General features: G+C 41.6%; 1 protein-coding gene across 1 annotated transcript; it reads right to left on the reverse strand.

Annotated features, from left to right (window-relative positions):
• Nucleotides 1–838: 838 nt before the first annotated feature.
• On the reverse strand, nt 839–16557 carry slc9a1b (solute carrier family 9 member A1b). Its single transcript, XM_083773212.1, has 12 exons — nt 15468–16557; nt 11161–11621; nt 7880–8130; nt 7572–7789; nt 7218–7414; nt 6332–6421; nt 5857–5927; nt 5459–5629; nt 4228–4342; nt 3215–3319; nt 2126–2195; nt 839–1748 (listed from the first exon to the last, which is right to left on the reverse strand). Exons 1-12 carry the CDS (start codon nt 15751–15753, stop codon nt 1528–1530), a joined length of 2256 nt encoding a protein of 751 aa, XP_083629338.1. The 5' UTR covers nt 15754–16557; the 3' UTR covers nt 839–1527.
• Between the last annotated feature and the right edge of the window lie 911 nt (nt 16558–17468).

The raw sequence follows: 17468 nt of genomic DNA on the forward strand, positions 1-17468 counted from the left end.
ACACGCACACACACACACACACACACACACACACACACACACACACACACACAATGCCAGAACAATCAAATAAATAAATAAATTAAATCACTGCAAGTTATTTTTTTACTTTGACAACTTTTATTTCAGATAGACCAATTAAAGCTTATCTTCACTTTACAAGTCTCAAACAACTTCAATTTACATTTTATTTTTTAAATATAAAAAAATACATGTCTTGACACAAAAAGCAATACATTTCAAGGCAAACATGTGAAGAGCAAAGGGTTAGATATTAGTAACTAGTATTTACCAATACTGTGCAGGCAAGATGGAAATTTATTTTATACGTGGTATGATGATTTGCACCTTTCTTCAACCACGTAAAAAGAAATCATGGTGGACACATAATTCCCAGGACAGCAGATTTGACGAGTTTCAGTCCAAAATGCAGATATCTTCCATTTTTAAAATGCATTAACTGCAAATAAAAATAAATATGTAATATTGTTGAAATCTTGTGAATGTGAAATAAAGATAAGTGCAACGCTTCTAAACAGTTTGTTTTAACCTGATTCAAGTAGTAAATGGGTTGAGTTGACCCAATTAGGGGTGTAACAGTTAACTGAACTAATTCATTGTATCAATTATTAAATAATCAAAATGATGCCTGTAGAATTACTATTTTACCGACTTTTGCACAACACTTTGTTCTACAACAAAGTATAAGTTAGGCCATAGGTGCTTTGTTTTTTCTTTTTTGTGTCAATTCTTTGATAAATAATAAAAAATCACACCCGTGTGAACCGAGTGTTGCAACTCCCCTCTCCCCCCCCCCCCCCCCCCCCCCCTCCTCACTCTCTCTCTCTCATTAGCAGGCAACTGCAGCACTCTCTGTTTCTGGCACAACAGCGCACAACAGCGCCCCTACTGGTACTCATTCTCGTGCTCATTAATGTCACAGGTGCACATAGGTGAACAACACATAGGCACGGACATTGCTGGTTGTAGGAATGGCACTCAAAAACACAATTGTTCAATCTCAGTGCATTGTTTGATGGGACAAACCCCACCCATACTTCAACCAGCTAAAGCAAACATCATAAGGATTTTCTGAGACTATTTGTACCCAAGCTCAGTTTGTTAAGACAAATATTGATGACCTGTCAGCTCTTTTCCTTTTGAGGAAAGCCACACGATTATATAAAAATCTAGAATTTTAAATCTATTTATTTCATTATTATTTTGATGTACTGGATGATAAAAAAATATATTAACTTGTGAAAAAAGGTACCAGTATGTCAATTCAGATCTCTGATATCATCTTATATGATCTCATATGATAAATGACAATAATGGCACCAATATTAATAAGATTTGCTTTGACTCCCATTCAGATAAAGATATGAATACAGATGATTATCGGAGGAGCTCCCATAAGTAGTAGCAGTAGCATTAGCTCATCCCTCATTGTCTTACTGTTGGCTTCAAGTATTTAAAAGAATGTGCTCCATCATGAGAGGAAGGTGCATCCCTGGCCTCTTCCACTCACTGATTTGGACCGGGGTCACTAAGGCAACGCGATAGCTTTAATTGGTCTTGGTCGTCCTTCATTTCTGTTCTGTCCGAATCCATTTTGGCATTGTCTGTGCTCTGGGGGGCTTCATCCAAGAACCCAACAGTATCAGCTGAGCTGGGAGTCGGTTGAACAACGTGGACATTGGAGGCTCCATTGACGTGATCGTCGTCAGCACTATTAACCTGATGGTCTGAGAGACAGAGTTGTGTTCTAAAAGAGCTATTGGAGACTAAAGCGTACTCAATAGAGATCCATTCCATTCTCTCAATCATGGAACGGCATCAACCTTTTTAAGACTTTAACCATTGTTTTGTATTAAAATGGGGTGATTCCTTAAAAAAAAGAAAACGGGGCTTTAAGATTATGTGCCAATTGGGGCATTAAGATATGCAAACAAATAACAAATTGTACTTTACACCTGATGCCCGCTGAACAATTATTTTCTTTTTTTCTGTCAAATGGGGGGCATCAACTTTCATAGACACAGCTTCAGAGTCACCACTAGTTGTGGATAGACATCCTGGTCAAACTGAACCACGAGTACATGTGTGCTGTAGCTGAACTGACCTGATTCAAAACGAACTCTCCTCCTGGGTACGTCTGGAGCTTTGGCTGGTACCGTGAGGTAGTGACTCATCTGAAAGAGTAGTCATTACAGTATATCAATTTATAATTTAGGCATTGCAGACAGTAAGCAAGGACAACACAAGGTAGCATAATACATAATCTGTATATTTGGGAGCCCACTGGCCTAGCGGTCCAGGCGCATACCACATATAGGCACATGCCTGACGACCTTTGCATGTCTTCGTTGCATGTCATTCCCTGTCTCTCTCCACTATGTCCTATCAATAAAGGCAGAAAAGCCACAAAAGAAATGTAGTTCACATGTAGTTCTTATATGAAGAGATGATAGAGATCTAATTGAAATGGGCATTTCAATGCAAATAAAAAGTACACAAACCTGTGGACTGGCGCCCTCTACTGACAGTGACGTTGGTGCTCTATAGTCTATTGTATTATTATATTGTATATTGAGGTCAACCAGGTCACCAATGACCTGGCATCTGTCTACATAACATTCTATCTAGTAGAGACCCTGGGGGAACCCAGTCAACGATGCACTATATAGGGTGTACAGTAACCTCTAGGGCAAAATTAAAAAAAAACCTCTTTTTCATTTTCTCTCCCTGTGAGATACTGTATTCGTGTACAACTGCTGTCGGTATGAACAATAAAAAACTATACAAAACATTTGCCACTTTGCCAGCAAAAACCCATCTAGTGAAATTAGAAGATCTACAAGCTCACATGTTGCTTTACTTGTAGCTTGTAGATCTGGTATTTTCACTACTTCTTTCAATTTATGAATGGAAAATATTAGACAATGTTGAAATTGCTTTTAATTAATGAAAGTTTGTGATTTTTGTGTTAAAACTTTAAAAAATATTTTGAAATTTAAATAATATATATTTATGGCTTGGTTGAATGCTTGATTCTGATTGGTCAATCGCTGAATTCAGCGGTATGTTATTTCTTGATAACAGACCTAATCAAACCCTCTGAGCACCAGATGCGTGGCTGCACCCCGCTTGATTTACTGCTGTTTCCTACATGGGAAACAATGATCTATTATCTGTTGCCGTTAAAACGTACCCTCCTCTCCATCTCCACTCTCTGCTTCCTGAAGCGAACTTCACTGACGTCTTCCGCTGCGTCAAACGGATCAACCATCAGGTCATGTCTGCTATAGGAGCGTAGCTGAGGAAGGAGTAGAAGACATAGTATGGTTTAATTACCTTTTCAATAAATGCATTCATACTGTATACACAAACAGTACTGCGACTCAACTGAAAAGTATGCACCGTATATGTACAGTACTAACTGGTCGCAAGTCTTATTGACCCTTTCTGAAGACTAATAGTGAAGTATGTCTAAATAAATAAATCATGCAACCAACACTTGGAGTGGAGTTGACATTTTATGCTGTATAATACATTGTATTTATTATGGTCCTTACAACGTGTTATACAAATGTTAGCTTAAAAAAAGAAAAGAAAATCACAGTACATCATCTCATTCCGGAATTTCCGGCAAAACACAATTTGCGTCCTCACCTTCAACATCAATGTTTATGTTAGGCAATGTGTGTCCAATCAAAATGGTCCATTCATTGTAAATCGAATGGCACTTTAATGTTTGTGTAGAACAAAGTTTGTGCACACACACTAAAAGCTGGACATAGGAGGGGCTAGCTCAAAAAACACTCAGATGTTTTTCTCTCTGCGTGTTCTGAGCCCTTTTCAGCTGAAAGGATAAATGTCCTGTTCTAGCTGCTGGGGGTGCTGTTGAGGGAATTTTCAACAGGTATTTCCTGCAATGTGCATGACATTGAAAATGCTGTGGGAAAAGCTTCCCACGGGAAATTACACAAAGGGTGGGGCGTGCGAGCCATATGTACTGTAATAGATCCTTTAACATAATGTGTCTATGTAAAGAAAGTCCTCTGCCTATCCTAGATTGATCTAGTAGTCGTCCTTGTGAGGACAAATAAAGCAAATTACATCAGGCCCTAAGTGCAAGCTAAATCTAGCAGACTAAAGTTGGAGTTGCATAATTTTTTTTAACTGTACAGTGTCTATATGATGAGTCACTTGTTTTGCCCTTACCCTTTGTTTGGTCTTCTGCAGATTGTACCTAAGGGCCTTTCGGATCTCTTCCTCTCTGCTTTTTGAGATCTTTGGTATAATCCGATCTCTTGGTTGAGCTCTGGGCTGGATGTTCCTGCAGAGACACACACCATACAGTACATTTTCCCTATGCAGCACAACCATATAAAACCATATATGAAATAGCATGACAAATTACTTAGTATTTTATGGTTATGTGAAAGTTAGAAATGGAGGATTTAAGAGAAACGTCTACCGACTCCATCAAGAGCTACTGACATGCTGCCATTCACTGACACACTATAAGTATATTCACAATTGCTCCAATTAACTAATTAAGCCCTGTTTTATACTTCATTGTACAACAGTGTATAATAATTTATCTGATCCATGGCTCACAAAGCTTGTAGGAAATGTGTGGGGGGAAAGAAAAATCACACAAGGAAGGTAGTGCATGCACAAACATCCGTGGCCCCGGTGCAAGACAAGCAAAAGTAGCATGCCAAAAAAAATCACGTGACGTGCCCAAAATAGGTACTCCATATACCAGATTGAAAATATTTAAGCCCTCAGTGCCCAACAGTAACATAATTTACAGTAGTTGTCTAGGAACAGGGTACAGTATGTGAATATGTTTAACATACAGTGCTGCTAAAAGAGTATATATTATATTGTATGAACTTCCCCTGGAAAAACATATACATTTATTTCAAAGTAGATCTTTCATTTGCCCTTGTGTATCTTGAATGTAATTTTTGTGAATTAATAACCACAGAGAAATCATCCCTCCAGGCTTCCACACACAGCACCTGACACACACATACTGTACACAGAAAGAGAGAGGTAGAGCGAGAGAGACAGAGAGCAAGAGACAGGGAAAGAGAGAGAGAGACCTGCAGTGTGCCATTGCCGACTTCATCATTCGACATTAATGTGATTAGTGTCTAGGTGGGAAATTTGTGTAGACTTTATATGCCAAATCACAGTAATATGTTCAACTATGTTTTACAATTCATCAGAGAGAGACAGAGAGATAGAGAGAGATGGAGTTTGACGTTATGATGTGAGACAGAATGTATTTAGCTACAAACACACTGCAACCATTGACTGATATCAAGTCAACAGAACTATTTTTTTTAATGGAGAGCAGGAGGCGTGGCTGTGCAGTGCATCATAATTGGAGCATGCCTCCAGGCAGAGATCTGTAAAAGCTTATATATCTGCATGCTACCTCATTGAGACGGCAGTTAGCGAGGGCGACTTGGCTGAGCTTCCACTCTCTACTAGCATGATGGCCTGCCTCATCTCCAGCCTGTTGTAGAAGGAGATCAGCTGTGGCTCCGAGGAGCGATCCCCTGCTATCAGCCACTTCTTCACATAAGTCTTGTTGAAGCGGTTGAGCCTGGTGACATGAGTATAAAGCTAAATATTGTTGCATGAGCATGACGCTCATAAATTATTAAAAAGAAACACCTTTTATAGCTCAGCGACTGTGTCACTCAACAAAAATAACATAATTTCAGCTGAAAACATGTCGGCACAGTTGAAAAACGTTTACTTCTGTTCAAGCAGTGATAATAATAAATATATGTTAATTAGGAAATCTGGATTAATTACAAGAAAACATACTTGTCCTTCCAGTGGTGATGTCCATAATGGCCACAAATGCTTTCAATGCCTGCGAGCAGATTGTCCAGGAACTAAAGCAAAGAGAAGATTTTAATTATCAGTTATTTAGTCTATGTCTATGTTACAAGGTGCTAGGTGAAATTTGAGATGACATGTCTCTTTTACAGTATATCATGATCCAGGCGAAGAATTACATTACAGCTACTTTTTAAGCACTTCATTATTGACGGCCATCACTGATAGCAGGTGTTCAACATGAATAGAACATTTTGGTTCCAAACAACATATCTCAAAAACTACTAACTGAATTGTAATAGAATTTGCTGTGCAGCTTCATGCTCACTGGAGAATTAAACAGAAATGTCCTTGTGACCTAGACCTAGTAGCCGTGTCTTCGACCATTAGGCCAAAATGGATGGTTATGATTACAGCTCACTTTTTATACTCTCAAGATTCCACTATGAGCTGCCTGTACCTGAGTGTGAATTTCCTCATTAATGGTATGTTTTGTCTCCTTCTTCTTCTTCACTGCCAACAGGTCAACCAGTGGCCTGATGGTCATACCCTGAAAACACAAACATGGACGTAAGGGACAAGGAAAGCATAACAGAGAAATTGGAAGAAACATTAAAACACCAAAAAGGACATCCTCACACATGCACGCATCAACTTTCCTCTTGAGACTATTGAGTGAAATCTTCCCTCACATTTAAAAACCAAACGAAAAAAAGTGTTTCACATGCCTTAATAATACATTGTTTCTCTCCGTTCTAAGAGACCTTGAACTATGAAAGACTTCTAATTCGAAAAGGAATGACTGTCTTTCTATCAGTTGTTATACTAACCTACCCCACACACATTTTTATTTAACGTTTATAGCATTATAGTTATTATTGTATATTAAAAGGTGGTTGTTGCATTTTCCAGAATACAATCCCAAACTTGCTTGCTCCAGAGCAGGGCCAGCAAGCCCAGGGCTAAATGGGGTGGTAGCCCACTTCAAACTACGGTAGTCAGACCATTCTCTTGCTATGGGCTATCTCATAGGTACTTAACCCTGGGCTAAGTACCTTTTAACAATTATAGATAACTAGTCCATATACCCGTTTAGGTACGCATTCTTTTTTTCATTAACCCGTTATGCAATGTTCAGCCAATCGCAGCGCAGAATGGCACATCTTCCAGCCAATCACAACGGCAAGTTCTTCACTTCACTTTTCTGCCTTTTCTCATTTGTTGTACCCACTACTAAAATTATTAGAGTAGATGAATACATCCTAATGAGACTTGAGATTTGAATTAGACTTTTGGTGAGCCTTAGCCCAAAACAATATTGTGAATGTGAACCATTATTCTCTCACCTGAACAAAGACTGTGAAGAAGATAACAGTGATGATGGCAGTGAGGAACAAGTTCTTCATTCTGCTATTGGTCAGCAGGAACCCCAGGGAGAAAGCAATTGCCCCTCGTAGGCCACCGTAGGCAACGATGAACTGATCCTTTTTCGTCAACTTGACAATACGGAATTGATTTATGATGAAGGTCAGGCCAATCACTCCTGAAATACACAAACAGAAGATTATGATGCAACTAATACATTAAACAACGATGTTTTAGTTATATATTCATAGCCTTTTTTGACAAAGACAAAGCTTGTCAATTAAAGTTCAGTAATAGAATAATCATATTGATAAAATATCCCTCTTTAAACTGACCGAGTACTCTTGACAAAAGGCAAAGGATGACAGTGAGGATAACAAAGGTCCAGTTCCAGGTGTGAGGCCCAACAACCGTGGACACGCCCAGGAAGATGAATATGAGAGTCTCACTGACGCTGCTCCACATCTTTAGGAAGTATTTAATGGTGGTGTAGGACTTGTGGGAAATATTGGCTTCCACATACGGTCGCATTGTCACCCCACAAGCGATCAATCTGTACGGAGCACAGTTCAGGTATAAAATGATTGAAAACTAAATTGTTATTAATATTTGTATTATTATGATCACTTCTATAATCACTTACGACATTATCCCTGACAGATGAAAGACCTCAGCGGAGAGGTAGGCCATGTAGCTATAGAGGAAGACGAAGAGGGGCTCGATGACGCGGGTATGCGAGGTGAACCGGGAGGTGAAGGCACCCAGCAGGCCATAGATGGCACCCACCATGATCCCGCCCAGCGAGACCACAAAGAAACACACCACGCCCAGGAAGGCATCGACCAATGTCACCTCTCCAGCGTGGCTGAACTCTTCAAACAGGTGGTACAGAACCTGTTTGTCATTAAAAAATATATATATTGTTATTTAATTAGTATACAAGAAATACAATATTTAAAAACTGGATTATTAATAGGACTGGTTGTTAAAGATGCCTAAATATTCTATCCTGACTCCGCCAGATTGCGGCAGTATTAAGTTCACAATTTCCCTCCTCCTGCCTGGATCTGGGCTCTCTCAAGCAGAAACGATAAACCGGAAGCAGCGGGACAAAAACGATGATATCTCCATAATAATTGCGAGTTGTAGTCTTGTTAGGTTGTGTTTACAATACATTTGCACTGTGGTAGCGCTTCAATACGTCATCTCTCATCAGTATCATGTTGATACTTTGGAGCAGGAGGAGGAACTCACTGCTGCTACCAGCTGGCAGAGTCAGGTTATAAATATTCAGCACAATTGAATGGATTGGAGATGTCCTCTTGGGTGGGGTGGAATTGTCAATGATCCTGTGGTACCACCAGTATGACACATCTTCAGTTGTGTGCCCCGACCTCATTGGATGTTTCGGCCACTTATCACAAAACACCCTCTGCCGAGGTTGGCCCACCACAGACCTGGGTGTGTGTTGCATGCATAGACTGTAAAAAATATGGACAAAGCGTTCCCCGGGTCTAACATGAACGTAAAATGAAGCCTGTAATAATATGCTAATTCCTGATGTAAGTCGCCATCTTTGGTACCAGCTGGCCATTGGCTGGCTCCGTTTTGTATACCAGCTGGTCATTGGCTGCCCAGACAACGAGGCGGGACTTCCCCCCTTCTTCTCCGTTGGTTTTTATTTTGACTCGAGTGGGAGGGGAATCCCGATCATAGACTGTAATGGTAGCCACGCCCCTCAGAACATACGCGATGTTTTTTTTTCTTTATGGTCATTTTTTTAATTAATGGGACCATAATTTTCCAAAAAGAATATTATGACATTAGAAATGAGACTTTAAACTAGTGACTGGAAGAAGAAAGTATTCATGACCATGTTTATTAAGGTAATACAGTCTAGGTGAAGTTGGGCCAAAATACATGGGCCTCTATGGAGCTATGGGGCTTTTTGGGTCCGGTCCAGCGCCACAACAGGCCATTATATGAACTACCGATTTCAAATGAGGCTTCACGAAATATCTGGCTGACTGCCCCCCTGGTTGCATGGTGGCACCACGTGGTCATCTGGAAGCCCATGTTGCGTCCCTACGTTTCAGCCCCAGGCAGTGACTGGCTGCTCCGTTCTGCCGCAGTGGAAAGTTCTTTGATTGCCTTCCGTTGGGCCTGACCTCTGATCCCTACTTTCTTCAGGAACTTGTGGTGGAACTGGCTACAGAGCCTCTGCTAAGTTGACATACCGCAGGAACCACTGGAACCACTAGCAAAACTCCTCCTGTTGCTTTAATTCCCTGAAACCTGAAGTCTGACTGGAATTGGCCTGATCAAGTCCAGTCTAAACTCAAATGTTGGCATACTTATCTAAATTGATTGATTTGATTGATTGGATAATTTAGTAGAGCGGTACGATTGGTGACTAGCCCCTGGCGGATGGAGAGGTTTGTTATGTGGGCAATGATTGGAGCAATAGAAGGGGCAGCATCTCTGAGCAATTTGGGTGGGCTATTGTTGGGGCCAGTGGCATTATTTTTCATCAGTTGTCAGTCACCATTGTAAAAAAGTCATCTTTGTGTACACTAGAGTTTTGTAGAATGCTGGGATGTGCTTTGCTCCATAAAGCCCAGAATGAGAGGGCAGTATTTTAACCAGTGTGGTGACTATGGTTGTAAATAATTTGTTAAAGCGATTAGCCACATCCAGCTTATCTGACCATGCCATCCAAATTGATGTTGACGTTTGCAGATCTGGTTATCAATTTCTTACTGCAGCCTGAAGGCTCATACATAGTCTGGATTTACGGTGGTGGTGTGACCACCGAACTACAACATGACGTCACGAGCCGCGGTGAAGAGCAAACCACCGCCACCGCTCCAGCCCTTCTCTCTGTTTTTACTCACCACCACTCAATGTTATTTCAGCTCCGGTGGTCAGCTCACCACCGGAGTGGTGGTCACCTCATCACCGAAAATCCAGACTATGAATAGGCCTTTAGGCTTCACTCACACCTTTCGATCTAGCATACAACATTGATGCATGCTAGATGTATGAAAGGGTTTGTTTACATCTTGCCCCAATGCATTTCCAATGGAAGTCACATGGTTTGACACAACATTTGTATGGCTTTCGGCTGTGTTTCGACTGCCCCCCACCCCCTCATACAACAAAAATGTTGTGTCAAACCATGTGACTCCCATTAGAAATTAATTGCGAGCTTGCATCAGTAAATAAGTCTCATGCATCAGCTATACATCAATCTGTTATAAATGTGTGAGTCAGGCCTAACAGTTTAAATATCTTCCAGAGCTCCTGCAGTTTTTTTACGTTTTTAATTGAAGCTTTTTGCCTGGCGCAACCTATATGTTGTTCTACCTTTGATGCCGGCACGCTCTCTGTGTCTCATCAGCTATTGCTATACACGTAGCAACATAACTATTTAAAAAAAGAATGAATTTGAATTTGAAGGTTTTCAGAAACCTTAGGTCAGGCCCTAGAAGGCGTTCCCAGATTCGGCCTCAGGCATCATGGTCATGCTAGTTACCTTAAAAGAACATTATGTTGATTCTCATCTCAAATATAAAAAGTACCCACTACTATCTACACACAACACCTCCAAAACGCAATTAAACTGCCTTTCAACAGTGTCCGTTTTCATTCAAATATGCATATTTCAACTCAAGTTCATACTGTATGGACACACTCCATGCACACAAACAATACACGCACGTACGCCATATACCACAAATATACCTATATCAAAATCCCTATACTTCTTCGCTCTTTATTAGGAAATATTGATCTGAGATACTTTGTCAGCCACAAAGGGAAATGTGCTTCTAAACAGTCAGTGTGATATTAGTATCTCTGCATGCATATGTTTTCATAACAAGATCTACCATGCTGAAAGCAAATCTATCACCTGTCACTCACCACAGTGACGGCGTCATTGAGCAGCGACTCCCCAAACACCAGGATGTGAAGTAGCTCGTTGATTTGGATCTCCTCGAACACGGCCAGCACTGCCACGGGATCCACGGCCGAGACGATGGCTCCGAACAGCAGGCAGGACAGCAGGTCCACACTTGCCAGCTGGTCGCCCTCCATCTGACACACAGCGTACATCGCCCCCCCCATGAAGAACGTGTTCCACAGGGTGCCCACCACGGCGAACACCAGGATGGTGCCCAAGTTTTCAGAGAAGGCCCGGATGGGCAGGAAGTAGCCTGCATCGAGGATGATGGGAGGCAGGAGGTAGAGGAAGAAAAGCTTGGAGTCGAGGACTGGCGCTGTCTCGCCAATGGCTTTGATGAAGCCGCCCACCAGCAGGCCCACCACGATCAGCAGGCAGCTCTCTGGGACCACGCCAGACACCCGGGGAATCACATGAAAACCTGAAAGAGAGAGGGAAGGACGAAAGAAAGAGAGTATTAGTAACAAAGTTATTCTGAGTAATCACTTATTCTATGATGAAACTTTTGTTTTTTTTAAGATTTGTTTTTGGCTTTTCTGCCTTTATTGATAGTATCAAGTGAAGACTGCAGGAAAGAGGGAGAGAGAGAGAAGGGGAGAGACATGCAGAAAAGGTCGTCATGAACGGGACTCGAACACGCAACGCGCTGTCAAGCCAAAGCCTATATGTGGCATGCGCCCCCGGACCACTTGGTCAGCGGGCGCCCCATGATGAAACATTTCTATCCTGATGAGAGTGGTCTCTTTCAGGAAGACAATGCCCCCCATACAGTGGGCATGAGGGGTCAATGAATGGTATTATTGCGACTGTAGGTCACAGATTACTATGAAAACCAGCAAAACCATGCCACCATATATGGCCGTCAGTCCGTCACGCCTCGTTCTGGCATTCCAGATGTTGATTCTTCCCCACCCGTCCTTCCTATTCGAAACCTGTCCATTCAAACTCTAGACTGGCCTGCCCTAAAGTTATTAGCTCGGCTGCACCCGGCGAAAACTAGAGTTGTCAACAGGCCAGAAAATGAAGGCCTGGCCCTACCTGGCTTCTAACTGGGCCCTAACTGGGCTGGCCCAAGGCCCTGCCTGGCCTTACTAATTAGCACACATTTTTCGCCCTACCTGGCCCGAAAACGTCAATAATATATATATACATATATGCCATTCCCAGACCTGTAGTTTCAGCACGCCCTCAGCGATTCTCGCCCTCAGGGTGTCTTACTGGTGAGTATGAAAATAACTTGAATTATATGCTATGGCCTTTGTAGTCATTAGATATCAAGGTCTAAACCCAATTGAACACCTGCAGGAGATTTTGGACTGACGTGTTAGATAGAGCTCTTCTAGCCTGGTAAACCCCTCGTCCCCCTTGAAAACATTTCAAAACATATGTCAAGGGGGAGGGGTGTACCAGGCTAGACCTCATCACCACCATCATCAAAAACACTAATGAGGAAATATACAGTATTTTGTTAGAATGTGGGTTACTGCACATATATCGTCTATCTGTCATACATCGCTCCAGATAGAGACTTGTACAATCTACCGAGGCACACTAAAGCAGTTCTGGCAGACCTTATTGGTTTTTCCTTTAATTGGCCAACGGTACATTTAGGGTCCATTCAGAATTTTAATACACTAGACTGGTGCCCGGCTGTAGAGCACTGAGTCAATAATGATGGAAGTTGGAGATCCGTGTCAGAGTACCCGTTCCACCCATCTGTCTGTGTCCCTTTTATGCCCATATATGGAGATTTATTTATCTGTCTCTCTGTGTCCCTTTATTCCTATATATGGAGTTCTGTGTCAGGCATGCCCAAATATGGAGTGTTGTGAACTTGTGATGTCAGAACAGGCCAGCTCCATATATGGAGCATGGGCCTGTGTCCAGATCCCAGGCAGAGGCCTTTTGTGGCAGTTCTGGACAACCGTGGGTCCGACCGTCTTGACACTGGGCACGACACTGGGCACCCTAACGACTAATTTGAAGTCGTTGGGGCTAACGGTTAGCGAGTTACGTGCATTACAGCCGTACACGTCACATGTCTGTAGACGTACAGACATGCAGAGACGTGGTGCATTTATAGATAGATTTTATATTCATGAAGCAGTTGAGAATCACTGTAGTAAGGTTATATCCTACTTATATAGGATGATGATCTTGTTAACCACTTGTAGTCTATTAGATGTGTGTGTGTGTGTGTGTGTGTGTGTGTGTGTGTGTGTGTGTGTGTGTGTGTGTGAGTGCTTATGCAGTACTTGTTTGGTTTTACGGTTCCTGAAAGAGGTTGACTTTTACTTTTTGTAATCATGTGAATGGGACAAACATTTTGCCATGGATAATGTATCAGCTACACTCTTTCAGAACCAATCTGTCTATAAGTAGCCTCGCGTGGCCAGACAGTTATGAATGAATAGTTTATTTCAATCTTTTTTCTTTTTCAGAGAGACATTACAAATAAAACAGTTATTTTAAAGTGCTCGAAAAGGCATAGGCGGAAGCTTATAGCTTATTAGTGCCTATCCTTATCTGCCAGCACAAATAAATAAAATTGCCCTTGGCAGTGATATAGTCTGGCCATGCGAGGCTAGTCTATAAGGAAGTGGGGCTGGAGAACCTTGCCCAAATTTGGAGTCATACCGTCATACGTCATAGAAAAAAAATAGACAGCTGCCACATGAAGTCATGCCGTTATTGGTCTTGAACCCAGTCCACATAACCAAGTAGCCCTTTGATATTAAAACATTGTGTGTGCTTTGATGGAGCAGTGGTTAAGAGTGGACGCTCTTCTCCAGAACCAGAGAGACACACCCCTTCTGGCCTACGATCATACTATTTCCTGTGCCTGTCACACAGTGTCCCTCTCTGCTTTCCAACTGTCTTAATAAAGAACAAGTCAAGAACGCGCATGGGAGTTTACTGCCAATTCTTCAGAAGAAAACTGTGTCCAACTGAGAGCCCTCATGGTCATAACAGCAAAACTGTGACAAGAAACGATTGTGAAGGCCTAATGTCAATAAGCAAAAATAGAATCCCTATATTAAGTTTAGACTAGCTGAAGGCAAAATAGCACACAAGCAGATTAAGGAGCTGCGCCTACTGTAAATACATCTTGGCTGCACAAAACATAATAACATAATAACTATTATCTCGTCGCCAATTTATTTTAGTGTTAAATCACCAAGTTGTCAGTGTGTGCAAAGACCACAGAATAGCCGTTTTGTCTGCTCTCTGATGAATGAGGCCTTAAAGTGTCAGTGACACGTGAGTGGGTATTTGTAAGACTGTCTACAATATTATTGTGCTGTGATAGTGTTGTTTTGTTGTGTGCAACGACTCTTGTCCCCTCCTTTCCTCTTTGTTTTTGTACACTGGGGTCTTTGTTATCAAGGAGAGAGCACTGGGGCAGGAAGTTGGACCGGCCCTGAGAAAGAAATGCTGGACCAATAGATAAGCAGAAGGACAGCTGTTATGCATTCAGTTCAGTGATAAACCACCAGAGCAACCACTAATGTGAATCACTCCAGCAAAATGACATGCATTAAAGTAATTCCTGTCGGCAGACAATCTGTATCCTATATTCCAGGCATACAACACTGTGGCAGTGTAATTGTAATATAAACTTATAAGAATTTAAAGGCCTTATGCTTACAATTTACAATATGTAGAGGCCAGGCCCACCAGAGACCTCTAGCAAGATGCACCCCTGTTCACTAATTTCAAGTTGTTATAAATACTTTATGCTCACATAGTAGCCTATGATCTGGAATTCACACATCAGAGGATACTTATGGGCATGTGTCTAAGTAAAATATAAAACACTGGCTAAGTAAGGTCACATGATAGATGTGAAGTTCAGTCCCTAAGGTGATCCATTTTAAACCTCTTGTGAACAACTGCTCCATGCCATGCCTTGACCCTTGTACCCATCATCATGGGTCCAATTACACTCCAATCCTTTAATTTAACTATTCTATTTTTAGTCGATTGCAGCAAACGTTTTGTGCTGAAGCTGGATGATAACGCCTGGCTGTGCTGATGTTAGTGGCACATTAATGAAAACGTTTTGCTGAAATAACATCACAACATTTTAGTGTGGCAGCCTATCATGCCACTCCTAAACAGCATTGCGCGTGAGACGCACACTGGCGTTCATGGCCCTGATCTGATGGTTGTGATATTGAATATTAATCCATTTGGTAGGCAGTTTTTTTTATTATTATTACTATTTAGGCTACATTGGGTAGGGAAATAACTGTTGTGCACTCACCAAGTTTCATTAGCAGGGCGAGGAGGATCCAAAGTGAGACCTCGAAAGGGATTCGTACGTGGTCGTAGTTGAAGGAAAGGACGGGGAACGCTTTTCCATGATGGGTGTGGGTGACATTAGTTTGGTGATGATGGTCCTCTTCTGCAGAGGTCTCGTTGCTTGGAGTATCACGACTGTCACTTGCGGTGGCTGTGGCAAGGAGGAGCAGAACGACAAGACACTGGACTGGTAGACGGGGTCTTCTTGGGCCAGAAGACGCCGCCGGTAGGCTTAAGAACGCAGTCATTTCTGACTGGTCTGACAGTTTTAAACACAATTCTCAAAATGATCCTCTTCCTGGACAACTCGACAGCAGGGGAAGGTGAGGACGGTGGAGACTCGCGAAGTGATGACGATGCGCCATGGTGAAGCGCAGACTTTTACGCAAAGGCTCCCCCGGTTATCTCTGGACTACACACCACGGCTGCAGTGTAAAAACTGATTATTAACTGTCGTGACCATTCTGACCAAATGAATTATTTTTTGTGATAGTGACAAGTACATTTAGTTTCTAACTGACATTTTGCATGGCTACTGGTCGAATTCGCGCGCCTGTCAAATCGTTGTCCATGTCATGCGACGAGCTTTTCTACTACGTGCTGCGCCCATTGGTTGTGCCAAGCCTGAACTGCCCTGCAGTCCTGTATTTGATTCAGCACTAATAGCACGAGTTGTTGCATTAACATAACGGGGCTCACTGACTGTCTGACTACCAAAATGCAGCAGCACTTGCAGCAGCAAACTGGTGATAAGTGACCTCTGCTGGTGTGGAGGAGGAGCGAGCAATTTCAATAGCTCAATAACTCTGACAGTCAGTGTACACTGTACACTGAGAGTTACAGAGCTGTAACGGGCCATTGGAACCCTCTTAAGGAACCCTGAGGGTACCTGGACCCTAACCTTGCGTCACCAGGCTTTCCACCTCTGGACTGTTAATCAGATGCCATTCATTGACAGATTGGGTTTCTGCTAAATGCCTCAATTCAATTGTAAATTGTTCCTCTTGACAGAGTCAAAGACAGGTGCATAAAATAAATTAATGGACACCTGGGAAGATGAAATGGTTCACAATGGTTGTGCCATTGTCACAAAGAAATTGTGAGTTGGGTCAAGCTGAAGCAATGATGACCATGTCTAGACTAGTGTCATCATTCAGTTGTCTTAATGTAAAACATTCTAATAGCTGGGTCCCAATTCGTTTTTTCCAATGGATTCTCCTGTTGGGTATGCTAAATGATGGAACAATTACTTCTGGAAAGGCATCGTTTTCAAGATGGTGTCCATGGTGGCTGCAGTGAGCTTAATATGCCTATAAACTGGGATGGGATTTATGTATGTATGTATGCATGTAAGAGATGGGCAAAATACATTGAAAATGTATTTTGATACAAAATACAAATACTGGGTCAAAAATTTTATCTAAATACAAAATACAAATACTGGTCTGAGAAATGTATTTGAGATACAAATACGTATTTTGTATTTTGAAAATACATGAAAATAAATTTTCATGAACATGTGTATAATGATAAGTAAATTCATAATTGAATGCCAAATATTAAATGAATGACCTGTCAGAATGTCTAATACATTGAAGAAGATTATTAAGAAGAACTTGAAGATATGAGCCTTGTGAGGTTAGTCTCCAACAACTGAAGGCCCGCCCTACTCTGCCTCTCATTTGTGGTTCAATTTGAGTGTGTAAGCTTTGATTGATTGATTGATTGAAATATTACAGTACATTTCAAGCAAAAAATCAATACAAAGACTGTTAACTGTGAGTGGACGACCCAATTTAAGCATTACACTTGTTTACAACAGGGTCCACCGCATGTTCAATTCATCAAAACATTTAGAGACGTACAAATAGACACTTCTATATAGTTAAAGAACAGCACAGGAATTCATCATAAAGGAAGCAAAAAGGGAAAAGATACATATACAGTGAGGGGAAAAAAGGGG

This window comes from Protomyctophum parallelum (genome assembly GCF_964188405.1).
Source record: "Protomyctophum parallelum genome assembly, chromosome: 1".
In the NCBI taxonomy this organism is placed as follows: domain Eukaryota; kingdom Metazoa; phylum Chordata; class Actinopteri; order Myctophiformes; family Myctophidae; genus Protomyctophum; species Protomyctophum parallelum.

What these genes read in the sequence shown, in the direction of transcription:
- slc9a1b (XM_083773212.1), bottom strand. Translation starts at nt 15,753, where the DNA reads ATGACTGCGTTCTTAAGCCTACCGGCGGCGTCTTCTGGCCCAAGAAGA. An exon ending in TGCAGAAGACCAAACAAAGG is followed by an intron (nt 3,320 to 4,227) that starts GTAAGGGCAAAA and finishes CTCCTTCCTCAG; the next exon opens with CTACGCTCCTATAGCAGACA. An exon ending in GAGAGTTCGTTTTGAATCAG is followed by an intron (nt 1,749 to 2,125) that starts GTCAGTTCAGCT and finishes TCTGTCTCTCAG; the next exon opens with ACCATCAGGTTAATAGTGCT.